General features: G+C 37.0%; 1 protein-coding gene across 1 annotated transcript; it reads left to right on the forward strand.

The window, feature by feature from the left end:
* The first annotated feature begins 10,218 nt into the window (after window positions 1-10,218).
* Window positions 10,219-12,402, forward strand: LOC145134194 (uncharacterized). Its single transcript, XM_079069078.1, has 5 exons — window positions 10,219-11,123; window positions 11,202-11,254; window positions 11,351-11,517; window positions 11,590-11,741; window positions 11,817-12,402. Exons 1-5 carry the CDS (start codon window positions 10,325-10,327, stop codon window positions 12,275-12,277), a joined length of 1,632 nt encoding a protein of 543 aa, XP_078925204.1. The 5' UTR covers window positions 10,219-10,324; the 3' UTR covers window positions 12,278-12,402.
* The last annotated feature ends 304 nt before the right edge of the window (window positions 12,403-12,706 follow it).

Genomic DNA, 12,706 nt, shown 5'->3' on the forward strand with positions numbered 1-12,706 from the left:
ATCCCACATTCCTTAAGATAGTCAAGGAACTCAGTACTAAGATACTCACCACCACGATCGGATCGAAGCATCTTAATGTTCCTGCCCAACTGATTCTCCACTTCTTGCTTAAACTCTTTGAATTTCTCAAAGGTTTCTGACTTATGCTTGATTAGGTAGACATATCCATATCTACTAAAATCATCAGTAAAAGTCACATAGAACCGATTAGCATCTCTTGTGGCGGTTCTGAAGGGTCCACACACATTCGTGTGTATGAGGTCCAACAAACCTTCACCCCTAGCACAAGTGCCAGTAAAAGGTGACTTTGTCATTTTACCAAGCAAACAAGATTCACAACTATCATCTGACTTTAGGTCAAATGACTCCAAGACTCCATCCTTTTGGAGTTGGCCTATGCGTTTCTTGCTTACATGTCCAAGACGACAATGCCATAAGGATGCTTTATCTAAGCTAGTGGAAGAGTTAATACACAATACATTATTTCCTAGATTATCTACAACAGATACAGTTTCATAAACGCCATCACAAGGTAATGCTTTAAAATAAAGAACATTATTAAAGAAAGCATCAATACTACCATTATTATTATCAAAATAAAAGGTAAAACCTTGTTTATACAATGCATGAAAGGAAATAACATTTCTTGCAATTTCTGGCGAATAATAACATTTATTCAAATCTAATGTAAACCCACTATTTAGCACTAAGGAATAAACTCCTATCTTGGTGACAGGTGAAGCTTTCCTGTTTCCCATGATCAAGTTTATCTTTCCCTGCTCCACATTCTCACTTCTTTTTAGTCCCTGCAAATCACAACATATGTGAATACCACAACCTGTATCAAGGACCCAAGACTTAGAATGAGGTGAGTTATTAGACAATATAGTGTATATACCTGCATGGTTGGGTTTTACTTTCCCATCCTTCAAATCTTGCTGGTACTTTGGTCAGTTTCGCTTCCAGTGCGACTTTTCATGGCAATAGAAGCATTCAGCCTCATTAGGGTTAGCAGAAGGAGTGACAAAACCTTTCTTGGTTTTGCTTGAAGAGGAGCCTTCAAGGGTCTTACCCTTGGTACCCTTAGAAGGATTCTTTCTCTTCTTCCCTTTGCCATGCCCGATTGCCAAGACATTGGCCGCAGTTGGAGTAGGAGTAGGAGTAGTAACAACCGACTTACCCTTTAGACCACTTTCGGCGGTCTTCAAGAGTCCTTGAAGTTTGCTGAGGGTGACTTCTTCCTTGTTCATGTGATATGTCATGCGGAATTTATCATAACACGATGGCAAGGAGTGCAAAATGATGTCTATTGCTAACTCATCAGGGAAGTTCACATTCAGCTTCAGTAAACGGTCCACATACCTTTGCATTTTCTGCATGTGGCCCGTGATGGGTTCACCATCCTTCATTCGGGTTGTTATCATGGAGGAGATTATTTCATATCGCTCTTGACCAGCACTTTGATGGTAGCGGTTCATCAAGTCCTGGTGCATCTCAAAAGGATAATAGTCCTCATAGGACTTTTGGAGCTCGGCTGTCATGGTGGCCATCATGATGCATGCCACTTTTGTAGCATCTCTTTCATGTACCTCATATTCAGCAAGCTCTTCAGGAGTAGCAGTTGGCTCGGGTACCTTCAGCTCCTTGTCGAGAGCATATTCTTTGTTCTCATACCGAGTGACCATCCTGATGTTTCTGATCCAATCTGTAAAGTTGGACCCATCAAAGATGACTCTCCCACAAAGATTCATGAGAGAGAAGGAGCTAGTAGGGTTTGAGCCAGAAGCATTGTTATTGGAAGACATCTGAAAAGAAGAGGGAATAGATTAGATTAGATATAGAGATAGTCCTTAACAAAACACCCAAATGTAATATTAAGGCTAGGACCCAACACAATATTTTATAACTTAGAAGAGGGATGCCGTAATCTAAGCTATAAGATATTTGAAGGTAGGTGAATGACGATTCACCAATTTCCACCATGAAAAACGAAATATTTAATTAGGTTTTAATTGGTTTAGAAACTCCTAGATTCTTTGAGATTCATTGAACTTTCTTCAATGGCATGTTTCAATCTTGAGTGTGCCCTTCAAGTTTTGTGACTATGATGTCGAGGATCACAAAACAAGCTGTGAAGTAACCATGCAAATTACTTGGTACCCTTAATGTATTACCCCTCAATCGATGTGCCGGTTAACCACACACGCTCCATCGATACTATGATAAACATTAAGTCACCCCTTACCTACCTTGTTAAGTTCAAGTTAGTGTGTCGGTTAACCACACACGCTCCACTAACGACTTAAACAAAGTGTAAAGTGTAATTTCATGGATTAGCACCTTATTCACATTTTCCTAAAATAACTAAGATTGGGAATTCAATAAAGTTTAGTTACTTTAGTATTATCATTATACTTTTAATGAGAATTTATAAGTCCTTGCCCTACCCGTTCGGCTAACGACCCTCCACCGATCAAGGAAGCGGTGGGTGAGAGTGGACACCCATTAAGTTGCCATTTTATAGGCAACAACCTTATACCCCCCTTATAGACCGGCTTCGTGAATGAGGCGTACTAGCGGTAAGACGACTTGATCTTATACATATATAAATGTTATTAAACTTATAATATTATAAAGTATAAGGGTTGAATTTTAACTTTTAAAATTCTAGGGGTTGGAACTAAAGTTTTAAATATGACTTTACACGTTCCAAAACTTGAGGGCAAGTTTTGTAAACTTTCAAAACTTTTCATTTCTCATAACTTATGAGTTAATGGTTATTAAAAATGAAGACTCTTCATTTTTTGTAACCTATGTGTTCTTTTAATGGTTATTTATAAATGTGACTTTTGGTTATCCATAACTTAAGAACTAGTTATGCACTCCATTAAAACACATAAAGATCAAGAATTAATCTAATCAATTATTAGCACATAATTTCTATGATCTTCTAAACTCATATGTTTATGAATGTTCATATCAAAAATTTCAAGAATCGTAAGTACATATACAAAACTTGAAATTTTGATACGAGCTTATGAACAAAACTTCGATTTTCAAGTTTTTTTTTTTTTTTTGTTTTTTTTTGCATCAAGTATCAAATAAACAAACCTGGCTCTGATACCACTGATGGGATTTTCAGCATTCTAACACTCCTATGGTGTACATGCAACCCTAGAAACCTTGGATCTATGTTTGACTAAGATACATGCAAATAATTATTTTTCCAAGGTTCTTATCCTAACTAGCATGGCATGAGATACTTGAATCAAATAAAACTAGTAGAATTACTTACCTTGTAGTAGTAGTTGATTGCTTGGAGTTTGAGAGCCTAGCACCAATAATATGGATGCCTCAAATGGAAGTCACAAATCACCACAAACTTGGAAACTTGAGAGAATAGTCACAAACTTCTTGAAATCGGCCCTCTTGGTTTACACACATCAACTAGTGCAATTTCAAGAACCAAAATCTCCTTTATATAGTGTGGTGGATTAGGGTTACATCCATGTAAACCCTAATACCCATGTCTTTTCATTTCCATGAGATCCATGGGTTAAAGCTCCATGGAGTATCCATGGACTTTCCATGCAAGCCTAGCCCATTCCAAATAAGCATTAGCCCACACTATATAAATACAAGAGCCCATATTTAATTAGTCATACTTTTGATCTCTAAATTAATTCTAAATTAATTATAGATCAACACTAATTAAATAATATGATTTTATATTAATATATTAGAACTTATAATATATTAATAAATCATAACTTATACTATTCTCAAAAGATTATCCGTAAATTGTTCGGGTGAAGTGCAACCCAAATGGACCATGCCGGGTCGGGTCAAGTACATACCAAATATAGTTATGGACTTAGACACTATCTCCAACAGTTATAAGTCCACACTAGCAACGTAATTCATTATAGCCTAGAATGGCCAAGTGTTGTCATCTACTCTGTTCGATGACCCAGACATACTTGCCAATTGTCTGATCTAGATACACCATTTATGGTCATCTAATAAGAGGATGGCTACTACGCTCCATCTTGATCTTACACTTTACCCCAGGATAGACCTATACGACCTTCTGCTTAATCTAAACTAGGCAATCCTTTACAAGCCTTATTTTCAAAACTAAACAAAACTATTGCTAAAGGCATCCTACTTCCAATACAAATCCTAATCGACCAGTACTATTATAGTTATACAAACAGCACATAGTATAGTTAATACAATTTACATTTAATAAATACTTTTATTAAATTATGCTCTTGAAAGTAACTATGCACTCAACTGACAAACGGGTGATTCGAGGTTAGGATAACGCTTCTCCTTAACACCTTTTTCAAAATACCTAGAAGTATATAACACTAAGACTTAGTCTATTTCATTTTCCTTGTGACTATAATAATGATAATCCAGATTCCTCAATACTCTTAATGTCTACATCAAGATCTATCAAGTAAGGAATAACCAGGTAGGATCATATCGGAGGTAGGGTCCGTTTGGTATAAAAAATATATTGTTTGGAAATCTCACTTTAAACACCTCACTAAATTCAGCCTAGACATCACTCTCGTAAATAGATCAATCAGTATTTTGACTTGGAATCACTGATAAATCTTATTTATAGGTTCATAATAACGGATATGACTATAAATATAAGTTACACTTAAGGCATAGTAAGTGAAGATTAACTTACAGAGTTTTCAAACGAGAACCGGTAATTGCACGGGCAGAACTCTGACTCGAAAGCTTCAAATCTTCAGGTCTCTGATGCCGCAGGGCCTCGCTAAAAATAGTCGGGAACTAGGGAGTAACGTGGCAGGTTTTGGGTGGGGTTGCGTTTGCTGTCAGAGACGCATCGCGGCTCTTGTCTGTGCGCGCGGAAATTTATTTATTTTTTTTCAAAAATTCATATCTTATTTATACAAGCTCCGTTTTTACGTTATTTATATTGTAACATCCAAAAATTTTACGCCAAATTTAAACTTTTTCAACCATAAATAAAAGTCAAATAGTATTGTTTACAAAAATGTTTTCAAATCAATATCCATCAGAGTGTCCCACAAACAGATCATAACATAAGGATGAGGAGCGGTACGGTCACGCCTTCGCCTTGCCACGATCTCTTGAAGTACCTGAAACAATAAACTGAAAACTGTAAGCCCGAGGGCTTAGTGAGCTACCCCCAAAATACCAATACCACCCTGACAATACCATGTCAGCAACAATCAGTCAATCAATCAATCAATCAACATGCATACTGGGCCATCGGCCTGACTGGACCGCCCTACTAGGCCTACAGTCTATCTGAATCCATCCCGAGCCTTCGGCATGACTGGTCCGCCTCGTGGGCCTGCAGTCTCCCCGGACCGCTCATAGGGTATGTTGGCCTTCAGCACAAAGCAGGACCGCCTCAACCCAACCAACAAGTAAATAACCATGTCCGCATAACTATCACATACTGACATATACAAACATCAAACATATCTGTCACACTGATCATCAATCATAGAATCCTCTCGTAACGAGAGTACCGACCTAGCAGGTCACTAACATACCAATCCTTATGGATCATAAAAGCATAACATATTGTCTACCCTGATTCCGATCTAGCAGATCAAATCCACATGTAGCATACCATAACAATAACAACTAAAGGGTCGGCCTTGGTGCCGTAGACCCTATCGATATAGTGAGGATAACTCACCTCGCAGATGTCGACTCGAAAGGTAAACTCCAACTCCCGGATCACTTGACACATGCTCCACCACCTATGACCATAGTACAATATACTCATAAGTCCTTAACTCTATAAGGTACTCCATAACCCACCAGTCAACCCCTGGTCAAAGTCAAAGTCCTCAGTCAAGGTCAACAGTCCATGTTGACCCCAACTCGCCGAGTACCCTCGGCTACTCGCCGAGTTCCTTGAAGCACAATCCAACTCGCCGAGTCATCGGGGTGACTCGTCGAGTTGCTTCGATTCTCGTTCCAACTTTAAGTCCACCCGTCGAGTTCCCTCCTTGCAACTCGACGGATACACACGCATACATATCCTAGGGAAAACTCATCCGACTCGCCGAGTTGTTCTTCAACTCGTCGAGTCTTATGGTAATATTCATCGGACTCGCCGAGTTGTTCATCCAACTCGTCGAGTCCACGGCCATCTTCTTGTGACTCGCCGAGTCAACCTTGCGACTCGCCGAGTCCATTCAGTCCCTTTTCCATACAGACTTGTTTTGAGCCATGCAGCGGCTCCAAATCACAGATCCATGCTTCTAGGTCATGCTTACCACGTAAAGTTGCAAACTTTATGTGCATGCATGGCTATAAAGGCTCTAAATGCCTATTTTAAGTTCTTAATGGAACTTTATGCTCAAAAGGGACCTCAATCATGACCAAGACTGTAACTTTATGCTTATAGAATCCAAGGAGGGTCCAGATCTGAAGTCAAAATCTCAGATCTAGCCCATAGCTCATCTTTCCAACTTAATGTCTCACCAAAACCCTAAAACTCAACCAATAGAAGAGATTCACAAGGAAAAGGTGATTTGGTTACCTCCAGAAGATGATAACTGAGATAAGAGTTGATTTCCACACTCTACTTGCTCCAATCTCCTTCTCCTCTAAGCCTTCTCCCTCCAAAGATTCTATTTTCAAGCTTCAATCACACAATGGGCACACACACACGTATTAGGGTTTTAAGGGGCTCTCAAAGACTGTAAAGAGGCCAAAGGAGGCTGAGGTTCCTTTAAATAGGGGTGCAAACCCCGGGATTTAGGGTTTCATCTGCCAGCTCCTACTCGCCGAGTCCCAATATGGACTCGTCGAGTAGGTCACTTAACACACGATCCTGCCCCGCTGCTACTCGACGAGTAGGTCAACCAACTCGTCGAGTAGAGCTTAACCCAAAAACCTTATTTAAACAATACCTGAAAATCGGGGCGTTACATATATCCACATGTAGCTATCGACAAGTACTACAATTTTCGTTTACATTCTGTCGGCTAATTCATACTTTATTTTTAAAGTTATATTTTTAACAGGCTTAGACTATTAAAGTTCGTATAAAAATCATAACTTTCTCATATAATATCCATTATCGACTGTCTTTATATCGACGAATAGGTATTGGCGAGATATTCAACTCTCGTTTAGATTGTTTTTCCTAACAATTGACTGATTTAAATTTCAATTTCCGTGAAATTCACAAAACATATAACTTGAATATAACTTGAATAAAAACAATAAAACTCGTACTAAAATTCATAAACCAACTTGAAATCATAAAACCAATGAAGTTTAATGATCAATCAATTATGGAACGATGAAACCTTGGGGATAACTTAACCAAATCTAGAACTTGATGGAATTGATGAAGATCCACCGATTGAACGATTTTCAAATGTTGAGTGATGATGAACTTGATGATTTATCGCCTTGGATTCGGAATGGAATGATCAAAATCTCGTTTGGAGAAGCTTGGAATGTGTTGTGGAACCCTCCAAAACTGGGGAAAATTGCAGGGGGGTCCAAAGTCGATTAGGGTTTAGTCCCCTTTAAATAGGAGCTGAAAAACTGATTTTCGGGGTATTTTTCCGCATCGGCGTCATAGAGGGCGTCCTTGACGTGATTTAGGACGTCTGGGCATTCTTCGTGGCGTTTTACATGCCTCTGTTAGTCCTTGATTTGCACTAGAAAATGGCCTAAAAAGGGTAGGCGTCCTTGGGGACGTACTTGACACCTGATGGACATCCTTCATCTTCCATGCACATTTTGGTGATGAAAACAACAGAATCAGCAGAAACACAAAACATGAAAGTTGTGGAAAATTTTGTCTATTTCCAAAAATTATTGATTTAGGTAAATCGAAGCTCCAGATCTTGAGATATGATCAAAACAAGGAAGAGTGGTCGACATTCCCAACAACATTTTTCTTCACAACTTTGCGCAATTTGTCCTCATGCTTGTTAGCTTCCTTTTGCTCGTTTTTCTTGCATGTTCCATCCATTTTTAGTACTATATAATTACTTGCACATAATTTTCAACAATTCATCAAAGTAGTGTCATTCTTGGGCAAACATACATCAATTCAACATATTTAGCATTGTTTATTATGTTCCTAAAATAGACCGATCAGCGGAGAGAAAATGAAGCATAATTTTCAATTCTCTCCATCATGACCTATGATATATTTGAAGGGTTTTATAGGTTATAAATCTATGCATGGGGCGGAAAATTACTTAACTTTAAGTTCACATGCAACCTATATTGATCTATGTTTTCCCTATTAATAACAATAAACTATGAACATCAAAAAGCCTAAAGGAACTCTATAATAATCAAAATAAACATAGAATTAGGGTTTACATACCTTTTGATTATTATAGCAAATAATCAATTCAATTCTTTCTTCAAAATCCTTGGAAAGCAAGCACCAGAAATCTAATGTTTCTCATGGTTTGTACCCAAACCCTAGTAACAATATGACTTGAGGATAGAGGAGACGGATGTGAAATTTCGGCTATCCTTAGGTTATGATAGTGCACGAAAATGAGGATACCAAAAGTCCTATTTATAGGTGATATGGAAACCCAAGAAACCCTAATTTGAAATAAACTAATATTATTTCAAATCTGGTATTTATCTAGTTTCTAATTATCCTTTAGGAGGCTTCTAGAAACCATAGAAGACCCCTCTACATCCCCTCTAGGGAAAGTTCTAGAATTTCTCTATTATTCAACTATTAAACAATTGCACCTTCAGTCCTTGCACTTTTAATTAGTCCAATTAATCCCAAAATTAATTCCAATTAATTTCTGATTAATTATTAATTAAACAATATTATTTCTAATTAATATATTAATCTCATAATATATTAACAAATCATTTATTGCTATTTATTAATCATATAATAAACCAATAAATCAATATCTCTCTCCAAAAGTCATTCTAACAATTACTAGTTTTGAGGGCAACCCAAAAGAATTTTGCTTCTATTTGCAACTTTATACCAATTTAGTTATGATCTTAGACACCTTAATCTAACAATATTAACCGTCCAACTTCCACGATAACTTCATAACCCGCTTTTTCTTTTAGGGGTAGGTTTTGTTAAAACTAAGAGCGAATCTTACCTTGGTGGAGGTGGAGATTTGTATCTGTTTGGAGGATTACTTGGATTTGGTGGAATGTATACAACACTTGTCAATACTCGAGAACCACTCAAGAAAGTGTAGACCGGAAAATATTGTGATAAGAATGGAACAAGGTTTATCACCGCCTCCAGAACCGGCTAAAGACATTAACGACGATGAGGATGAAAATGAAGACGAATATGAGGACAATGTTGTTGAAGAGACCCCTTACACTATTCGTGGAGGCTTAAAAACAAAAAAATCTAAGGGCGAATCCAAAGTTGAAGACCACAAAAATGAATACTACTTGGAAAAATGTTTTGGCGGCATTTTATTATGGTTTTAGATCACTTAACTTTTGGTTTTATGCTTATTTTGTCACTTAACTATTTTTAAGTTTTAAAATGTCATCAAACTTTTGGCTTTGTGCTCATTTAGTCACTTAACTTTTGGTTTGGTCACTTAAATTTTTTTAAAAGTTTAGTGACTAAATGAACACAATTTTAAAAGTTAGGTGACTAAATGAGCACAAATCCAAAAGTTAAGTGACCAAACCAAAAGTTAAATGACTAAATGAGCACAAAACCAAAAATTTGATGACTTTTTAAAACTTAAAAAAAGTTAAGTGACCAAATGAACACAAAACCAAAAGTTAAATGACCAAAAATGGCCTAAACCTTTTATTATTATTAGTTTACTTTTAGCATCCAAAACTCTTATAATCAACGTTTGATTTTAAAATTTTAATGATGGGCTGAATCGGATTTCAGATTAGCTTGGATCCATATAAGATCAAATCGGTATGAAACTAATTGTGCAAAAACCGATTAAAATCACATTCAAACTGATTGAATTAGAGGTGGATCCGATCACAAAGGACGTGAGCTCAACTGGATCGGATTCGGATCCGGATCAGATTAGCCTAATGTGCAAATTTAAACCATAGCTCTTTTCCTTTCTACTTAATGGCCACAAAATATCCGTACTTTTCCTTATTACAATATGAGGTTATGATTTGTCATTATATTACTCTTTCAGGGGGTAGTTATGACAAATGATCCAAAACTTTCAAAGACTGTTTTTCCGTTGATGAGGAAACTTCCTTAAACCCTAGCCCTTTCCCTTTCTCCTTCCGTCAAACTAGGGTTTTTGGTTAACTTCTTTTGAAAATTCACAACATGGCTCTGGTCGATCCCCAAAACCCCATCAAGCCACAGACCTTGAAGTTCTTCACAAGCGATGAATACGAGCTAGCAGTTAATCAATCGATCCAGAGCCTCTTAGACTCGCTTCAAAACCCTAGCTCTGATTTATCTTCCTTTACTTCGACATTTCTCGAATTAATGCAAGCTAAACCTATCCCACTTCTCGAAAGTATCTGGATTTTTTCGGTTTTAACTTTTCATCCAAAAATTTCTTCAAAAGATGATATCTTGGATCAAGTTCTAGCTGTGAAGGACCTTTTTCAATCAATAACAGCTTGTTCGGCTTCATGTAGTTCTTCAACCTGTATCGCCTTAATTGCGCCTGTCATCTTTAAATTGTATACTGTAGTTGTGGATTCGAAAAGAAAAGAAGTAGATTCGAAGCGAGGAAAGAAAGCAAGGAGAGAAATTAGTAAATTTCTCGATGTAATTTTGGGGTACTTTAACGTGTGTTCTGACGGATCAAACAGTGACGAGGATTCTGCTCTAGTTAGGCCGATAATCGACCTGGTTTCGATTTGGGTGCATGGTGAAGCTACTGGAAATCGATTGAAGCAGTTTTTCCCACTTTTAAGTGATGAAATTATAAATTGGGTTACAGATGAAAGTAGCTGTGTTATTGGATTGCTGGCTGGAGCTGTGATTTTGGAGTCTTTTATGTTGAAATTATGTTTGAAATTAAGTGAAGGGAGCTCAAAAGAGGAGGTGCAGAATGAGTTGAGGACTTGGGCTGTTTGTTCCGTAACTGGATTTCATAGCTTTTACTTCTTCGGTAAATACCCAACAAACTTTCTTTTACATATCGAATCTCTATCTGTTTTCTTGTTAATTAGTGTCTTTTATGTTTCAGATATGCTCATTAAGATGCTGCTGGAACCGAATTTGACAGTGACATCCTTATTGGTTAGTCATTTTCATTGGAATCATGCTAACTTTAAGCACCTGATTATATAATTGATTCATTGATAACATGATTATACTACATGATTTGGTTTACAGAGTTCTGAAGACGAATCATTTTTGAGGAAACTGTTATATGATGTTGTTATATTACCTGACTATTCATTCCTCCATATACACAAAGTAAACCATCTTCCTACTAACCACATAAAGAATAACATTTTGGCAATAATTATGGTGTCCCATGAAGCCATTGAGTTATTTAGGTATTTAATCTTTTTATTTTCTTCAATATACTAAACTCCAATATCAAATGTTTTATAATCATATATTTGTAGGAAAAACAAGGATCATTCAAAGGCTATTTCTTATACGAATGCATTCTCGGGTTCTCATTTACCTACACTTATTACTAAATTGGCTACAAGTGAGCTTGGCAACCATGGAAGAACAAGTCAACCCAAGGGATCATCACCTATGGCTTTTCTAAGTAATTCATCTTAACTGCTTTCTATGGTTGAATTTTTTTTTTTTTGAATTTTTTTTCTGACTGATGATATTTCAGAGTGGATGCTTGAACTCGAGGGCCAAGGTTTGAGTTTTTGTGATGGTTTCATGTCAAAGCATCGGGAAAAATTAGTCCTTTATAGTTCAAGGTCAGACTTTGGTCAACCCTCATATAAGGGAGATGCAGGGAAGACGGATGAAGATCTAGAGTTCTTCATTGATAATAAGGGGAATGATGAAAATGAAGATGAAAAGATTGATGATTCCATGAATGATGTGTTTGTTGCTGCTGCACGTGCTATGCGATCTGATGCAAATGGAAGTGGGAAGAAACGAAAAGAAATAAGTGTTGAAAAGAAGAAAGATGGAGTTAAGTTTCAAAGGCGTAATCTTGTCCTTGTGGATCATTCTGGCTCAAGATCTGGTGAAAGTAGCAGCTCATCTGAGAAAGATGATTCAGAGAGTGCAAGTGAAGTGGAAGATCCTGATTCTGATGAAGATGAAGATGACTTGGAGTAAATGAGTTCGCCTTGAAAGTTCCAAATTTTTCCCCTTTTTGGTTAATGTATTAGAGTCCAAGTATTTGTAACCTTTTTCTTCATGTATCTGGTTGTAGGGATATAATAGTTTTTTGTTTTTTGTTTTTTTGTTTTTTTTTTCTGTTTTTTAATGGTAAAAGTTAGCATAACAAATTTAATAGAAATCGTCAACACCCAGATTAGAACTCGGGATCTCCAAAGGAAGAGGCAAATAAATGACCAAAACAGTTGGGATCTTAGGCTGCAAGGATTGGAATTAACATTCACACGGCACATCCTAGGTGGCCAATTTTTGTCATGGCAAACACTCCGTTCATGGCTGAGACAAGTGACAAGAAAATACCGCATTTGGCAACCTAATGTCACTTTTTATTTCTTCTCCTTTTTTTTTACTATTATTTTTAATTTT

Source organism: Lactuca virosa, chromosome 8 (genome assembly GCF_052849685.1).
Source record: "Lactuca virosa cultivar CGN04683 chromosome 8, Lactuca_virosa_CGN04683_v6, whole genome shotgun sequence".
NCBI lineage: Eukaryota > Viridiplantae > Streptophyta > Magnoliopsida > Asterales > Asteraceae > Lactuca > Lactuca virosa.